Source organism: Equus quagga, chromosome 7, assembly GCF_021613505.1.
Source record: "Equus quagga isolate Etosha38 chromosome 7, UCLA_HA_Equagga_1.0, whole genome shotgun sequence".
NCBI classification, from domain to species: Eukaryota; Metazoa; Chordata; class Mammalia; order Perissodactyla; family Equidae; genus Equus; species Equus quagga.
Genome location: NC_060273.1, coordinates 124523382 through 124542561, shown reverse-complemented (window position 1 = coordinate 124542561; position 19180 = coordinate 124523382). Strand labels below are relative to the sequence as shown.

Here is a 19180-nt window from a genome sequence, read left to right as displayed (position 1 = left end):
CAACAGTTGTTAGCCCAGGTGCCAATCTTTAAAAAAAAAAAAAGATTTATAATTGCTCAGTCCAATTCATCCTTGCTGTTGGCAAATATCAATTTGTTAGACATATAAAGGTTTTCACACCATGGTACATATAAAAGCTAAGGTGAATTTCAGTAACTCTATAAAGTAAATATTTTTAGTGATGAAAAGGCAGAGACCATGCAGCATAATTTTACCTTCCTCAGTGCCTCTCACAGTGCCTATTGGTGCTATGTACACATCTGAAATTATTTTTCTATTTCTGAAAGTTCTCAGATTATATTTTTGTGTATTTGGCCCCATTTCTCCAATGGAAAACCAATACAATGGAAGATTAGAAGCACAAATATCATGTTTTTCATATCATTATTTATATATTTGTTGATTGCTGAGATGAGTTCTGTAGCCCAAGCTACTCATAGATTTCTAGTGATATCCGAATAAGGCTTGTCTTTTGTTGACACTGTTTCTAGCACTGTGGGTAGTGGGTAGTAATAAGAGGGCTTTACCCTATCCAAGGTTCTATATGAAAAAATTGTGTTCCCACAGCTAATTCCAATACACACGTAGGTCAGTTTTTCAAAACAATTTACAAATTCTTTTTTTTAAGGAAAGATCAGCCCTGAGCTAATATCGACAGTCAATCCTTCTCTTTTTGTCGAGGAAGAGTGGCCCTGAGCTAACATCTGGGCTCATCTTCCTCCATTTTATATGTAGGACACCTGCCACAGCATGGCTTGATGAGCAGTGCATAGGTCTCTGCCAGGGATCTGAACTGGTGAACTCTGGGCCGCCGAAGTGGAGTGTGTGAACTTAACAGCTGTGTCACTGGACTGGCCCAGGATTTACGGATTTTTAATCGGTGTGATTAAAAATCAGTTCCTAAGTCACAACTAAGAGCAAGGCATTGTGCTCTGTACTCTAGGATACAGGTTTGGGGGTGTGGCCTCTTCCTGCAAAGAGCCCATAATTTGATAAAAATGTTATATGTATAAAAATTTGAATCTAAGCTGTAATAAATCTTGTAATATAAATACAAACCATATAATTTGGGCATCTTGAAGAATAATTTTTTTCTAATCAGAAAAATTCTCTGGAGAACATAGCGTTTAATCTGGTATTAAAGGGCCAATATAATGAAAGACATTGTACAACTACAGTTGGAAAGACAGCTTAATCACAACATTTAAAATGATACACTTCCCTGACCTTGTTTATGCACGCTGGAAGACTAACCAGGGGCTTGAGAGAAGCTTGCCTGATTGGCAGGTGGTCACACATAAGGATGTAATTGATAATGATCAAAGGTCAGAAACTGGAACAAGAGCTAATAAATGATAACCACGATGTATCTCTTCTGCCACATGTGGTTTACTACAGCCTTCAGACTCTTCTGTGTATAATTGCTGCATGTTGATCATCTATCCCAGACTCTGTGGAAACTGTCAAGTCACTCACAATGTCCATCCTCAGGTTAGCAATCGACCTTCCTCAAATTTTATTCTATAATGGTATTGTGGCTATCTTAAAACATTTTTTTGTAATTTCATTTTAAAATATGAGTCTTTATATTTTATTGAGGTGTGTGTGTATATATATATATATCAAATAGTATCCTGAGTTTTTCTTGGAAATTATTCAGTGGGAGTGGAAGTAAATAGAGCAAGATAAAGTAAGATTGGCTATAATGACACTTTTTTGAAGCTGGATGATGATATATGGGGATTCCTTATGCTAATATTTCTACTTTTCCAAATGTGCTGTAATATAAAGTTAGAAATTTTTATCCCACCCTATTGCCAAGCTGGGCCTTAAACCAATCAAGCTGGATGCTACGTGTATGTGGCATCTGTTGTTCACATTTTGGCCTGTGGAGTTTCTCCTTCCTGCCTGCGGTGCCCCCTTTCCTGCTTTTTCACGCTCTCTACCCTCTGACATGACCAAGTTCACCTTTCATGGTCCACAGCAGTGTCTCTTCCTTCAGCGGGTTTCCCATGGCCCCTCTATTGCAGGCACACTTTTTTGTATTTGAAAGTTTAAACCCATTGCATCAAACATTCAACCACCTGTAAACTATTTACCAAGTACTAACTTTGTTCTTGGCACTTGACTGCCCTCAAGTAGATCATATTTAGCAGGCAGAGAGACAAGTTTGCAAATATTTAAAAAATAAGATGTGATTAGAGCTATAATGGAAATCTGTACCGAGTGCTAAGAGAACATGATAGCTGGGGTGGGGGTGGAGGAGGAGGGCACAGGGTACAGCTGATCTCTGATCTTGTTCTTAAGAGAGAGCATTTTCTTCAGTTGCTCAGAAGGAGGTTCATGTGTACCATGTTACATGTAAAATGTCAGTTATTTCAGGGCAGGTCCTCTGGTTAATGGCTGCTTCTACCCTTTCTACAGCACACAAGAAAGATGGAAAAACACTGTCTGGAGTGAGGGGAATTTAACAGCTACCATGGGTACACCAATTAATGCAGTATGACCAAAGGACCGTCGCTAGGTCACCTCCCAAGTAACTTTGGGGCCTTTAAGAATCTTCTGAAGCCACTGTTCTTCCCCCAACAGAGACTTTCTGCTTCCCGTGAACCCCCAGATCATAGTAGATAAAGCCGATGCCCTTGGTATCAAATCGCAGCTCTAGCTCTTTCTACCAGCCATGCTACCTCAGAAAAGGAGTTTGCCCTAAGTCTCATCTGTCAGGGGGATTCCCGAAAGTGAGCACAATAAGTAGCACGTATGATTAATTTGTTTGTACCCACTTTCTTTACCAAATTCTGCCATATTTTAAAGTCTTTACCTTTTTTTTTTTTTTGAGGAAGATTAGCCCTGAGCTAACTGCTGCCAATCCTCCCCTTTTTGCTGAGGAAGACTGGCCCTGAGCTAACATCCATGCCTATCTTCCTCTACTTTATACGTGGCATGCCTGCCACAGCATGGCTTGACAGGCGGTGCCATGTCTGCACCAGGCATCCAAACCAGCGATCCCCAGGCTGCCAAAGCAGAACATGCACACTTTACGGCTGCGCCACCGCGCCGGCCCTAAGGTACTTACTTTTGAAAGTATCTTAGAATCTTTAACGGGCTGTAAGATCGTTGAGTGAAAGGAACTGAGGTTTGGAATTTTTTGTATCTCATGGCACTAACACAGCACTTGTAAAAATACCTATCAATTAAATTGGTTTCTTGGACACATTTGCTTGGCTCAAATGCATATGTGTTATATGACAGAGAAACGTTCTAAAAGCATGGAAAACGTGGAGATTTGAGATGGTGCAAGGCCTAGGCAGGAAAAATGACTTTTCTTATAATTTGCCTTCAACACCTCTAATTGTGCCTTAAACGAAGTCTCAGTTTGACCCTATAATGCGTTATCCTTTACCATATGCTAAATCTCCTTTTCAATCGAAGGGAGAGCAGGTTCATGCTCAAAGCCATTAACAAGCAGGTATCCAGCTAGAATTTAGAAATACCTTATATTCAGTGTATTTATTTTTACGGCTTCCTCTTATTTTCGTCAAGTTATGCTGGTTTCTACTTATTTAAAATTGCGTTTTAAAATAAATGTAGAGAGACAATAAATATGGCACTTGAATTACTTAGGTTCAGGAAATATTGTGGTATATAAACATAATTTTAGAAGAAAAAGTAACTTAGATAATATAGGTCAACCCACTATTCAGAGATGAAGAAGCCAAAGTACAGCAAGGATAAGTCACTTGGCCCAGTTACAGAATTTATACTAGCAGAGCTGGGACTACCCTAAACCTCTAGATACTACTAACTCAAGGCTCTGTCCACTGCCTGATGTCCCTTCAATAAAGGAAGTTGGTCCTCAAGTAATATTTGATAATTGACTGTCTTCTCTAAGCCAACTACTTCTTTCATCCTAAATAATGCCCGTGTTCATGGATATTAATGTGAATCAATAAAAAACTGAAAACACAAGGTGACATGCAATCAGGAGCCAAGAACTACAACTAAGAGAGACAAGAGAAGGTCACAAAAAGGCAATTTATGACATCGTGCAACTTGTTAGATATATAAAGCCATACATTTCCATACACACATTGGGATTCTATGGGGTTCAGAAGGCCAAATCTTCAGTGATGTGCTAGTGGACGAAACGGATATTTTTCCGAAAGCCACAGATCTGTCCTAGGATGTGAAAGGAGCTTCTAGCAAATACACACGCATAGTTTATGTACATAAGGAAGGAAAGTATTCTATCAATGCAGCCGCAATTCATCCTTCAGTGTAAAGAAATGTGGAAACTCATGACTATAAGCTGTCCTGAGATACGTGAGAAACGAAGGGGAGGAGTTTCCCCACTGGTGGGCACAGAGGGTGGGCTTCGGGCAGAGGGGAGGTGGGAAGGCACAGACCCATTTTATTGTTTAGCTGTGTGTACACTTTGGTTTTTGAACCTACTGAGTGTATTACATATTAAAGAAATATTCCCCCAAAATGCCTTGACTATTTTGTATCCAATGTCTAAGAGACTCTGGGTCATTTAAAAAAAATTATTTCTTTACAAGAATATTTAAATAAATCTAGTGATCACTTTTTTGTTAAGTTTTCATAGTTACTTTACAGAACACAATTACATGTATTTTAGTTGGCAGATGTCCTTCAGAAAATCTGCCATTATTTTGGAACTGAGATAATTTTAAGAGCACAATAAAAAAGCATCCACTCCGAATTTCTCAATAACCTTGTAATGAGATTTAGATTTTGCACAGCACAAGGCAGTTTCTGGATATTGTTGATTCAGTTCCACTGTATGTTTCTCCTACAGGCAAATAGCTTCAATTTTGTGTATAACCATTTTGTGTACATTTCAAATATGAAAGCTGGAATCATAGACAGACTGCAAAATACAAAAGAACAGAAAAACACACCATGCATGGACTTTCGGTTTCTCACCTCATCACTATGGTAAGCCCTAGAGATTACTTGTCATGCAAAAAAAAAAATCAATGATTATTTATCATTTCTAAGTTTAGCGTAATTTACAGATACCTACCTTGTAAGTCTAATGCTACCACAGCAGTATCATCTTCTAGTCCTTCAATCACCTCACACTTATATCTCCCATAATCATCCAGGGTGAGATCTGTGATCACCAGAGAAGCATCGTTATCACTTCCTCCCTTCAGAAACACTCTCCCCTGGTAGCCTCCATAGGTTTTCTTGTGGTATCCCATGGAAACAAAAACGTCCACTTCCTTGAGGTAATCTGAAGTTAGCTTGGTCCACTTGATTCGGATTTTGTGGGTTCCTGAGCCAAATGCTGTAGGGTCTCGAAGAAATTTGCATGGCAGTGTAACATTGCCACCTCTATGTGAGAACACCTTGGCTTGTTCTGCTTCCACGAGTAGACGGGGGCCATTTTCCGCTATAATTGAAAAAAAAGAAAGCACCATTAATATGCTTGCAGACTTTTTTTTAATAAAATTAAATCTACTACCTATATAGGGTATTGATGAAGAGTAGCACTGGGTGATCAGCTTCTCTGCTCTATTGAGCAGTGATCTCCTTTGAACCACAGGGACGGGTACCTCTGGTACCTAGAGGGCATCTACAAGGTAGTCACATCTTGTAACCCCCGAAAAAAAGAAGGACATGCATTATGATCATTGAGAAATATTGGATGTAAGACTCCATAGTCACCTGAAGTTTGGTGATTTCATAATAAATGTTATTTATTTTTCTTCTACATTTTAATATCAAAAACGTAGAAAGAAGACCAAGAAAAGATACAGGGTACCACAACTCTTTCATCAATATAAACCAACAAATTTCAAGGTGGGTAGGTGTATCTCCTCCCAGCTGAGCTTTCAAATATAATAAATCTGTATTATATTTGTAGGAAAAGTATAAAGCAACATGATTAACTTTCATTGTACTGTTCTGACCAAAGAACTCAGAATCTCCTCACATTTTTGGCTTCTGTTCAAATATACATCTGTGATATACCATTCAGGAGCATTTCAAGCAACACGTATGCCTTTTAATTTTGCACAAAAGCTAAACATCACGAAGGTATTTTTAGTGAATACCTTAAAAAAACTTCAGACTTTGAAATATAGTCCCAAACTTGAATGTTAAAAGTGTATCCAAAGTTACACTTATTTTCTGATTAACCAAATAATTATTTGCCCTCGTTCCCTTAAATCTCCTTCTCCTCCCCCTCTCCTGCTTTCTGCTGTGTCTTTTTTAGTTATCTGATCGCTTCCATCTTTCCTTCCCTCGTCCTTTTGTTCTGCTCCTCCCTCCCACAAGGACTTTATTGCCTACCAGAGAGCGCCGCAATATTCCAAGCCTGCCAAGTCAGCAGGGCTGCCCTTCTCGAGAGAGCCAGCTGTTATTTTCAGATCTTGGCTTTCTCTGGGGTTTCCCTGGTTAGCTCATTGTGCTTTTGACCTTGACGAGGTCTCTTGAGGATGGGCAAGGTTTGAAAATGAGAAAACGATATAAGAACTCCTGGACACACACACCTTCTCATCCACACAGCTTTCAAAGGCTGCCAACACTGCCTTTCGTGGAGCTCTGCAGCCCTTCCTGCCATAGGCCAGTAGATACTGAATTAACCTGGGCCATGAATCGTTTAAGATACACACGTCACCAGGAAGGATAGCCACTCTCCTCCAGACAGATCTCAAAACTTATTTAATGCTATACGTAGGATTCAGACTTCAAAATAAAAAGTGTTTAAAAATAGACACAGTGGTTCTGTTTTATTTCTTTTTACACAGCAATTAGAATTAATATTTTTAAATGAACATATTTCATTTATAAGTCAGCTCCAATCCTCAGAAACCAAGGTTAACAAAGCCATCAATTCCTTCATTTTGAATAGATAATAAAATGAGAGGATAATGGCTTAATTAAAATGAATTACAAATCCAGCTCATTAAGCATTTCCTTTACATTCCACTCGTTGTTTTCTTATTTATGACTGGAGAATCACAAGGGATGAAAGGGAAATCTACCCAACTCTACCCTACATATAATGTTTCCCTCACAGCATCCCCAGTGACTGCATCCAAGTTCTAACGAAGTATCTCTGTGTCTTCTTTCTGGGAGGAGGAAAAGGTGCAGTTGACTAAGTTTGCTCAGCAATCCCTGAGGACCACAGGGAACATCTCCTACCCAGTACTTTGGGAGGACACCTGGGAGCTGGGCCTTCCCATGCTGGGACTGAGTCTAGACATGACAGAGCTACAAGAGGTTGCAGTTTCATGATTCTTTCAAGTTTTTTACTTTAAAGTCAAAACTAATGCCCAAATGCACTCAGATAGGGGATATTATAGTAGTTCGGATCAAGGACTTTAATGTGACAGAGCCCTCATTCTAACCTTACCGCCTCAATTTACTAGCTCCGTGGCCTTGATCCAGCTGTGCAACCTCTAAGCCCCAATTTTCTTCCATGTGAATCAGGGGTAGTGAGTTCTACCATATACAGTTGACATAATAGATACGTAAAGTATTTAGAATTATGTCCGACCAAAAGTGTGCCCTCACCAGCTGTTCCTACTGCACAGATTCTCCAAGGTATTTATCAAATATGATACTGCCTGATAGTGAGTATAATTTTGATATATATTAACCTTCCATAGTTTCACTTACTTACAAAGTTTTGAACCATGTGGAGTGAAAAAGTACATAAAATGCCACCTGTGTTATATACGAGACTTGGAAATTATTGTGTGGTTTAGCATAATCATAAGGTGTTCCAGAATAAATACTAGGTCTGAGTGTTTTATAAATTAAAGAGTTAAAGCAAAGATCAAATCTCTTGTACAAGGGACTAGACTTCTAATTTTTTTCTGTGGTTAACTGTAAATTGTCTCTTAGTATTTTAGAAGCATAGGCCTCTGATTGTTTTAGGTACCATTTCCTTATACTCCAGTATTGTGAGTAGATGATGACTTATGTGGTATAATATTAAGAATTGAGCAGACACCAAAAATCCACTGGCTTCCTGCAAAAAAATTTTTCTAACTAGCCTGCCAAAATGTATAAAATTCTACCATTCTTATTTCTTTTGGTGGGGGCTGGAGTGTTGAAGTGATGGATGCCAGAAGTGCCTGGCTGAAATTCAAAGAACCTTAAGAAAGATATGTAACGTGTAACACATTGAGTGACTGAGGACCGTTAATGTTCACTAACCTAAATCCCCAACATGGCCTTGAAAACAATGTTTTTTGTTAGTTTGCTTGTTTTAGAAGCTCAACACTGCAGATCACAGATCACTGAGCATTGCTGGCGGGGGTAGCCTGTTGCAGAACAGGTAAGATGTGGTAATGAGCACTGGCAAGCGAGTCAGGAGCCCTGGGTGTTTGACTGGCAGGTCTACTTCAGGAGAACACTGAGCTTAAGATCTTATCAGGCTCACTCTGGTGGGTTGTCATGATGAGGATCAGCCATGAAACACACTAAGCTGAAGAGGAGAGAGGACAGGGAAAGAGCACTAAAGAGAACAGAGAGTGCCGATGACAAACTTTGTGCTATCTTGCCTACAGTGTCTTGAATCTGATCATTAGATGCAAAAACCTGAATCGGTTCAAAATTAACGTTTAAATCAAAACTGTTTGATCAACAGGGCAATTGCAAGGCAAATAAAATGCAAAAGACAAAAATAAACTTTGATCATCAGAATGAGTATTGCTTGTTTTCCTTTATTAAAAAAATATAAACAGATAAATAAAACTAGGCCACATACATGTGCTCACTTGCAAGGGGACTGAATTTTTTAGAAGTCCAATTTGTAAGTTGCAGAAATTTCATGTTCCTGTTAGTGAGTGTCAATGACAGTGACTTGAAAAGATTTGATGCCCTTCAAAGACCACAGTTTTCTCCAGGGGAAACAGCAGGGCCTCATTATTATTTTACAAATTCTGCTGTGAAATCCAGACGACATTGTTCTATTTCACCAAATCATGAAAGCAACGGCATGACCGAACAACTGCTCTTTGTATTGCCATGTAATTTAGATGAAGTCTTCTCAACAATAGGATAAAAACAATTAATTGCAGAAAAACAATTTAGAAATATGGTATTGGACTATTACCTATTGTTCTTAGTTCTATTAAAAGTGTAATCATTTTTTTTGGCAGTTCATTGCCAAAGAAATACACATGACAGAAAAAAGAAGGTGCTACAGATCAAAGTCTGTCTCTTTAAAATGAATTAGGCATTGTGCAAAATAACCAATTGGTTAGTTTTTGGTGTTGGTTAGTTTCTCACCGCTGGATAGATAAAGTAGCTTCCAGACTTTTGGATTTTTCTAGTCCAATAAACTGTAAAACAAAACAAAACTGGGGAATATATTTGAGATGGCTAAATAAGATGCTAAACAAGGACGTTAAAAATACTCTTCTCCCAAGAAAAAACTCTACCACCATCATTTGAATTTTTTATTGTGGTGAAATACACATAACGTAAAATTTGCCATTTTAACCATTAAGTGTACAATTCAATGGCATTAATTACCTTTACAGTGTTGTGCAACCACTACCACTATCTATTTCTAAAACATTTTCATCTCTGCAAAGAGACAGTGAATTCCTCCCTAACATTCCAAACTGGCGGGCAGAGACTCAATCGTCAGGTCCACAATGAATCACTTGAAAAAACTGCACAAGGTTTTACAAATGGTTCCTTATTTTCACAACATTCGTTATCACTTTGGTGGGTCTGGGTGTATAAGACTAACTCTTTAGAAGCTGTTACTTTCCCCAGGGTAGCCAAACCTGCCTGAGGATGAGCAACCAGGATGGATTGGTATCCTTGTTGCTGTTCTTACCATTGTCTGTTGAAACAATGACTCTGTTTCCCTAGTCCCTGCCTCATTTACATTGTTCCTCCAGCATCATCATGGTGCCTGGCAAGTGATAAGTGTGGCTGAAAAGGATTATGCTGCCTAGAGCCTGTGCTGATCTATGGCAGTAGACATGATATCTGAATTCTCTTTTACCATAGTGTAGATCTAGAATGGAAACACTTTATAATCACAATTAAATATATGTATTAAGACACAATATTTGAGCAGAATACATAATTTAGACATTTGTCTCTCATGGTACCTTGTTCATTACATTTGGGTAGGACACATAATTTAGGAAAAAATTAAGGCGTATCTAACTCATTAGCCTTTGACAGTTTATAATTATTTTGTTTCCTTCAGATTGGAATGAACCTAATTTTTCCTGGAGTTGCTCACCAGGAGTCAGAATCTCTCATCATTTGGTCATGATTCCAATGTGTCTAGTGAGCTCTGCCTCAGAAACTTTTACAAGGGCCCTCTCCACTGTCCCTGTGGCCACCACCCCCATCCTGCCTTTACCGTCCTTTCAGAGGGCTGATTGCTTTTAATTCGTCAGAGACAGAGCTTTAGTTTCCTTCCCAGCTATTCCTGAATGCAGAGGACTCTGAGCCTCTCCACTAGGCCTCAGCGCCTTAGGAAGGGCTGACCTGAAGAGGGCAGGAGAGAAGCTTTGACGAGGATCTCATCCTTGCCCCGGGACCTCAACTACAGAATGATTTGAGTTTGAAATCTTCTGGGATTTGTCCCTAGCCTATCTTTGTTTTCATCTGGAGTTCAAACTCTGACCTGAAGACACCTAAGAGAACGTGGGTTTCTTATCATCTGTGTAAATTCAAAAGAAATATTATTTGCATAAATTATTCTGAAAGGATTCACAAGAAACTAATAACCTTGGAAGCCTGTGGGAAGGTGAGGTGGATGTCTAGCTGGAGGAATCTTGGGGGATTTTCATGGCGTATACATCCATATTTTTAAAATTTTGAACCACGTGAATGTATCACCTATGTATGCACTAAATAAAAGTGGTATGAAATTAAACAAAATAGTTGAGGGGATTTAATTGACAAATAAACAAAAATTTTGCCTAGAGTACCTCTGGAAAGATACACAAGAAGCTGGTAGCCATGACTATGATATATTGCCGTAACTGCAAGATGATATTTTTGTAGAAGACCTATGGCTCTGTTAATAAAAATGTTATCTTTAAACATGTCTTCAAAGACGAAGGCTTTAGCACATTTTCCCTATTCCCTTAAGATACCGTTGACAACAGTACTGATTTTTGTCTAGTTCTGACTATAAAGGAAAAGCCCAAAGGTGAAAATACCGTAAGTGAAGACTGCTGTTTGCTGTGAAGTGATCGCTGCTGTTTCTCACCACCTGGGACTCTGCCTTTTGGTCCCACAGGCTTCAAAAACACACTCCTGTCAATACCGCCCCCCAGTCCCCTCGCCAGGTCCTATATCTCTCTAACTACTGTAGGGTCTTTGTGCCCTACTCATTCCTATCAATCTACAGCTGAACCCAATTACCTGGAATTGTGTTTTCACAGTTTTCTTAAATGGCATGTGTCCTTTCTGTCAAGATCTACATATGTGATGTGAGGTGTGGTATTGACCATATCATTCTTCCTTCCTTTGCCTTAGAGCTAAATCGATTCTGTAATGGGAAACTGCCCAACACCAAAATACAGTATTGTTTTGGGTGCTGTTGATCACGAACGTGTACCATATTGTTGTTATATTCAAGTTTCATAGCAAAAAGTAAGGATAAATGCTATCATTGGTTTGGAGCCTGGAGGTTGATCTATGGCAATACTTAAAAAAAAATGTTTTTTCAGAGACAGTGGAACTTTTTCTGCCCAAAGGATATCTTAGACAAATCTTTGCCATATAAATCTGATAAAAACTGACCTTCTCTGCTTGAAATGAGCATCAAGAGGTATATGGGATCCAGTGAATACTGTTTAACAATCTCTGTTCTGAGATGTAAGCCTGAAACTATGTTAATATCCTGAAAAAATTCTCTCTTCTCTTCATCATTTTCAACCAAGAAGAAGTAAAATGTGATGAAGATATTTAGCTCCGTTCTGCTACCAAGTTCTTTATGGGCTATTGTCTTGCACATTCATTATTATTTCATGGATTTTCTCAGCAGTTAGAGTTTACTGGTTAAGTATATGGACTATGCCTCTTACATTGTGTCACTTAACCTTTCTGTGCCTCAGATTCCTCACCAAAAAAGTGGAGTTCAGCTACCTTCTTCCCAGGATTCTTCTGAAGCTTAAATGAGGCAATGTGTTGAGAACTTAGCCTTGTGCCTGACATACCTCGAGTGCCCGTAAATGTTGGCTCTTACTAAAAAACATTTACTGAGTGGCCAGAGTACCAGGTGTGCTAACCAGCTTCTACCTTCTACATTGTCTTCTTTCCTGGGCTCTTTCAGAAGACACTTCCTAGAAAGTATTGGTTCTTGAGAAATTCACATCTCATCAACTTTTGATGCTTCCCCTAAACTAGTGGTTCTTAAGACAGGAGTGCATTTCAGGACCACCACCTTGAAGCTTTGTTAAAAAAAACTGTCTGCATCTATATAATCCCCTTCTTCCTGCTCCTCCTCAATTTCCTTGGGGGCTCCAGAGCGTCTTCATTTTGCAATGTGTTTATCGACAGCTGCCGTCTCCAACTTGCTCCTCTAACTCCTCTCAAGAATCACCACAATGGCCTGTGGGAGAAGTTTCTCCAAGGCCCATGGCCAAACTTTTTTTCATAGTGATTTGATTTCTTCTGGAACACAGTTATATCCATTGAACAGAATAAAATGGGAGCCACTTTTACCCACTGCTTCACTCCAAATGCTCCAAGAAAAGGCTTAGACAGAGGCTGTATGGTTCCTGTGTGGCTTCGAAGCACAAGAATTGGCCTGCCTGAGTTTGCATCTCAGCTTTACCGCTTAACAACATGACGGGGGGGCCAGCTACTGACCTCTTTCAGCTTCGGGGGTGGGTAACCACCTTTCTGCAGTGTTGTGGTGAGGACTAAATGAGACAACCCAGGTAATGCATTTTCTACTGTGCATCACATATTGCGGGTTTAAATTAATATTATTGCTGTTGGTAAGTCCAATATAACTGGTTCCAGAACTAGAGATCATTTTATTATCTTTGTCAACCCAGATTTGTCTGCTTTAGTTAATAATTTTCAGAATTTAAATAGATTCATGTTATCCAAGATTTATGGATAAAAATTAGCATTTAATGCCTACGATTTTAGACTTCGAAAAAATAAGTTGGGTTATCACAGTTACAGAGAAATTAAGGAATACATTACAGAAAAATAAAATGGAAAATCCAACTTGAACACTTCACTAATATGGTTAACGACATTCTTAATATAAACACACTTTCCAGGATTTTAACTGTAATACAGGCTTCTTTCAAAGGGTATGGGGAAACTGAAACGTTAGCATGAGTCATTCTTCTTCATTAAGCTGTAATTAACCACACACTCCTTTATTATTGGAAATGTGTCTTTATGTGGTAAAGGGGTAGAACTCAAATCTACTTGTCTCTGCTCAGACCACTTCCACTTTGTGGTGAAATGTAAGGTCAAGTGATCCGTAATTTGCAGAAAGGACACTGTTGGTTTTCTAAACTGATATGGTTAATGTCTTCACTTAGTATGAAAGACATCAAGATAATACCATTACAGAGTCAATCCTGGAGGCAAAAGGGAAGTTTTGATTCTTAATAAACAATCGTGAACTGATAGCCTATAATGGGTCAAGTATTAAGTTGAGTGGGGGAGCAGGTACTGGTTCTCACAGATGTTGTCCAATTGGAATGCAGGCTGAAAAACAGCAGGTATGTGGATTTTTCAACAAATGCTAGAAATGCAAATTTTTAAAAAATTTTTAGTTTTTCTGAGGAAGATTGGCCCTGAGCTAACATCTGTTGCCAATCTTCCTCTTTTTACTTGAGGAAGATTGTTGCTGAACTAACATCTGTGCCAATCTTCCTCTATTTATGTGGGATGCCACCAAAGCGTGGTTTGATGAGTGGTGCTAGGTCTGTGGCCAGGATTTGAAGCTGTGAACCTGGGCCACTGAAGCAGAGCTCACCAAACTTAACCACTACACCACAAGGCCGACCCTAGATTTTTTAAAATATTATATGAGAAAAAAAATTACCACACATCAGTGATCAGGATTCAGACTCTGGGAAGCAAATATGTCACCTCTGCATCCTCCTTCACCCACCTGTTGGGGCTGAGGGTCTCCAGAGCTCAGCCCAGGGCATCTCCTCACCTCCATCTGCACTTCCTCCTTCCCCAGGCAATCTCGTCTAATCCCATGGCTATAAATACGTGCTGATGTTTATGTGCTGATGCTTATGTGCTTATGTACTTATGTGCTGGTGGTCCAAAACCTTCTAGCAGTGTACTTCTTCCTGAGCACCAAGCTAGTAAATCCAACTACCTGCTGGTCCTGTATCGGCTGCCAAATAGACGACTGGAGTCCCTCCTCCCCTGCCCAAACCTGTCCTCCCAATCTTCCTCAGTTTAGTTTGTGCCTCCATCATCCATCCATTTGTCCAAGCCCAGATTGAGGAGGTGTGTTTGATGTGTCCTTCCCCTTAAACTTGACATCCGATCTATCAGCAAGTGCTGCCAGCGCTACCTCCATTTTTTTTTTTTTTTTCAACTGGGTTCATCTTAATTCATCTCCACAGCTACCATTCTGGTCCCCCCTTCATGATTTCTCACCTCAAGGTCTCCTCCTCTTCACTCTTGGCCCACCGGAATCCACTATTCATGTGGTCTTTTGACATGTAAATCATATCACCTCACCCCCTTACTCAAAACCTTTTTACTATTTTCAAGTGTTTTTAGAATAAAATCTGAACTCTGTACTCTGAACCAAATATAAAATACTATGGTCTCACTACTGCCTCCTCTTCTAATCTCATCTTCAGCCACATCCCCCCCTGCCAGGCTGCAGTGCCTTCAGCTTCCCTCCAGTTTGAAAACACCATGTTTATTCCCATCGCAGAGAGTTTGCCTTTCCCACTCTTTCTACCTGGAATGCTCTGTCCCTGGTTCTACATGTGACTGGCTCCCGCTCACTCTTCTGATCTCAGCTTAGAGAGCCCCTCATGCTCCCCTCCACTTGGATTGATCTCGAGGCTGCCTGGGGGCTCTCTCACAACACATTTTCCCTTAAAAACTCTTCCCTATTTATTGTTTAGATGTTCCGTTTTATTTATTCAATTACGCATACAGGCCAAACAAATAGTTATAAGAGGCTGAAGTTGATGAAGCTTGGTTTGCAGCACACTTTGATTTTAGTGTATTGTGGGCAGTCTATAAGCAACTATTACTTTACTCATCTTTTAAAATAAGGTATTCTGTTTACCTGGAAACATCTCAATGCTGTAGTAACCATCTAATCAGCGTTTCAGGATTTAAGCTAATTAAGATCCTTTGTTAATGATTGTTTGATAAAAGAAAGCAAAGTAAGCGTATGAAAATAATCATAGGCAGATTTTGGAGATTTAAAACCCGTCAGCATAATTTATGACACGTTTCAAGTGAAAGTAAGAATTGTTCATAACTCACATTATACTAGGGAAGAAAACTTTAAAATTTATTTCTCTATTGTTAAAAAAAACAAAGAACAGGAAAAACACTTGTGTGAAAGTGTTCATTATTTTCTACCAGCAACATTATTCGTCACAGGTAATCATAAATCCATGGTGAAACAACATAGTCATATAACTAAGAAAATAAGAAATTTATGTAATGTATATTGTAATTTACAAGGAAACCTACCTCTCTTTGACTTCCATGTCTTTCCTTTCACCCATGCTTTCACTACCATTCAGTAACTCTGAGCCAAATAAACAAACGTCATTTCCACTGCTTTCCAGGAACAAGGCATAGCAAGGAGGCAAAGCAAGCACCATGACAAATAGAATCATCTAGAAGTGGAAATCTCCTCACTTCAAGGAATGTTTTCAATAATGTTTTTATTTTAAACTTAAATCACTCTTCAAACACAAGATAGGACTCTCTTTTTTTTCTACTTTCTTCTCCTCATCTACACAACTGACTGTAGTAAATGCTGCCTGTTCTAACATACTTTGTTAATTTTATATGGGATGGACTATGGCCCTTCTGTGTTTTTATCCTCAATGTCCTTGCCCCTTTTGAGTGGATAGTGTTTGGGAAAAGTAGGGAGAATTCTTGTTTAACTTGTGCTTTTCAATACACTTCACAGCATAATCCTTGAGCACGTAAAAATAGACTACTCAGGGCTTACCCAAGTGGTAATTAGTCACTGAGTGAGCACTGAAGTCAAGAAACCAACGTGTTTAATTGAAACAACATTAAAACGGCTACTATTTGTATACTATTTCAACATTAAAATGGCTACTGACTAGTCAATAACCATTTTTGAGGACACACCTGTTTAGTGCTACCACGCTGTGGCAATACAAAATATGCAAATGTTTCTGAAGTAATTTTATAAAACTTTGAGATTTCTTATGCTTTCAATGTCTTCAGTTTGAAATAAAAATATTTCTATAACAAAGATTTCTTTTTTGCCCCTGGATATTGTTACTGTGATGACTTCTTAATGGAAAATTTTAACTCGTTTTGGTAGATTTTTGTATTCCAAAAGAATCTCCTAAAACAGTAATTTTCCACCTTGCATTTAAAATAAAGAGCTAAAGCAATAAGGAAAACTAAATCTATTCTTTCTTGATATCTGGTAAAGTCAGAGAAACATAGTATCACTACGTTAACATTAAGCCATTACGCTATAGGTCCGTGCATTAGCTGAGTCAACATTGATTCTTGCAAAGTTGCAACCAAAGGGAGAGGCTTCTATGTTTAATGGATTTTTCTGGGTATTTGGGAAGGTTTCCAAAGAATCATTGGCTTCCGGCATAATTTGCCGATTTCAGCACCCAGGACTGAACAGAGAAAGCAATGGCTGCTAGTGTGAATTTGTTGCTACCTGAAAAGATGATTAAATATAGGTTTTTATCCCTGGAAACTTCCCAAAATTTGTTCTTTTAACAGATTCTTTATAGAATAACCTAGAATTCAGCATTCTAGGTTATTCAATAACAACTATAGCAATATTCTTAATTTTATGCATTTAAATCTGATAAGTGATAAAAACTTTAGTGAGTATAAATACAAAGTTCTAAATGCTAAGATCTTTTTGTTTGGTAACTAATTCTTTTTTCCATGTTTCCACCCTATTTAACACTTCTTTTATTCTTTCTTGTCACCTTTGTTGCCGTGATAATATTGTCATTAAGCTCACTGAGGAGATCTCTGTCCTTCCACAGAGAATAACTCAGTGTTTTGCATGAAGGAGACAAATGTTCAACAAATGCCTGAATGAGTAAATTTTCTCAAAAGGACACACAAATGCACAGAAGACTAGGACATGGGCTAGCAGATGCAAAGTTGGTAGGGAAACGTATATTTCTAAATATAGATTAAGGGATTGATAGAAATTGTATATCAATCTATAATCATTTCATTCCTTGCTCTCTACTTATAACCATCGTGTACGTGTGTATATATGTATAACTATATGAGTTTGTGCATCTAGTGTAGCAACTATATAGTCAAAGAAACATATTGCCGTATTTTGACTTATACCTATAATTTAAAGAAACTACTTTTCTTGTTTGAATAAAAGTAGTAACACATAATGCTATCTTCTCTCTGTAGCATTCCACAATTTTCCTACGTGGCCGTTATCATAGTCAATGGCTCTAGATCTGTAATAACGTCTGTCTCTCGCTAGACTATAAAGCTGATGAAGACAAAGACCATGTGTTTTGTTGATCATTCTATCCCCAATCCTGTTTATAGTGGGTGCTTGCTATAGACTGAATGTCTACGTCCCCCCGCAATTTCATATGTTGAAACTTGATCCCCAGTGTGATAGTACTTGGAGGTGGGGCCTTTGGGAGGTGATTAGGTCATGGGGATGGAACCTCATGAATGGAAGTAGTACCCTTATAAAAGAGACCCAGGAGAGGTCCCTTGCCCCCTTCCGCCTTGTGAGGACACAGAGAAAAAACAGCCATCTATGAATTGGGAAGCCAGCTGTCACCAGACACTGAATCTGCCAGCATCATGATCTTGGACTTCCCAGCCTGCAGAATTGTGAGAAATTAATTTCTGTTGTTTATGTCACCCAGTCTGTGGTATTCTGTTATAGCAACCTGAATAAGTATATATCTGTATGTGTGCAGGATAGGAGCATTTTTGCATATGTATGTATATGCCTACATATACATTTTCCTTCTTCTCTTTTGGGCTCATCTATTATATTCATATGGTGATACTCTTAGTTTGATCAAATAATAAGCCTGTGTTTAATGTAGTCGGTTCTTACCATATTTGGTTTCACATCCTATATTAAACTAATTCTAGATTTTAGAATTGGTCATCTAATACTCGTGATATTGCTAATTTTCACAATTTCATGATGAAATTCTCTGGTATTTTATAACTATAATTTCTAGATAGAATTATTAAAGTATATATGTTTATCTAAATGCAATTTGGAAAATATACTTGATATTTTTGCCTACAAATAGCATACTCTGTCTCAAAAAGAAAAAAATGAATTAATTTAACTTTTCACAACAGACTCACAGAGTCCAAGTGAGTTTTAGGCGGAAGAGAGGGAATTAACGTTGGAGTAACACTTATCTAGTTGCCTGATTAAACTCTGGCTCTGTAGATGGTTTGTAATCATACATTATTAAATTCACTCCACTGCTTTGGATCCACTCTGCACCACCAGATCCCGACTCTGCAGATATTACATAAGGAACAGGATAGCACTGCAGTGACCAAAGGTAAATGGAATCCTCTTCAAAGCTGCATGCACCCATTAGGAGGAATGTGGCCACCTGCCTCTGGTGGACTCTTGCTAAGAATAAGATGCTGCAGATAGCATGGAAGCCATGCATACGAAGAAACAAAATTTGTTACCCAAAGTCATAATTCTCTTCCTTATTTCGTGAACTGCCTGTCGTTTCATGAACTGAAAAGATTACCCTGAGATTTGGAAAGACCAACTAGGACTTTATTAGTAAAAGTATCTGAATTTTCGTCCTGGATTTATTCAACAAGCATTATGGATCACCTACCATGTGCCAGGTACTGGTTTATGTGACTGGGGTACATCAGGAAGACAGAGATCCCTGCTCTTCTGGCAGAGATGGACACAAACATTACATAAAAATAGGTAAAGTAGATAGCCAGCGCTACAGAGAAACGGAAAAGAAGA

General features: G+C 38.7%; 1 protein-coding gene across 1 annotated transcript in view; it reads right to left on the bottom strand.

The window, feature by feature from the left end:
• HAPLN1 (hyaluronan and proteoglycan link protein 1) overlaps nucleotides 1-19180 on the bottom strand; it is a 75739-nt gene that overhangs the window by 8021 nt on the left and 48538 nt on the right. Inside the window, exon 3 of the mRNA XM_046665526.1 lies at nucleotides 5048-5419. Within this exon, the coding sequence (XP_046521482.1) occupies nucleotides 5048-5419 (372 nt within the window). The remainder of the gene's footprint in view (nucleotides 1-5047; nucleotides 5420-19180) is intronic.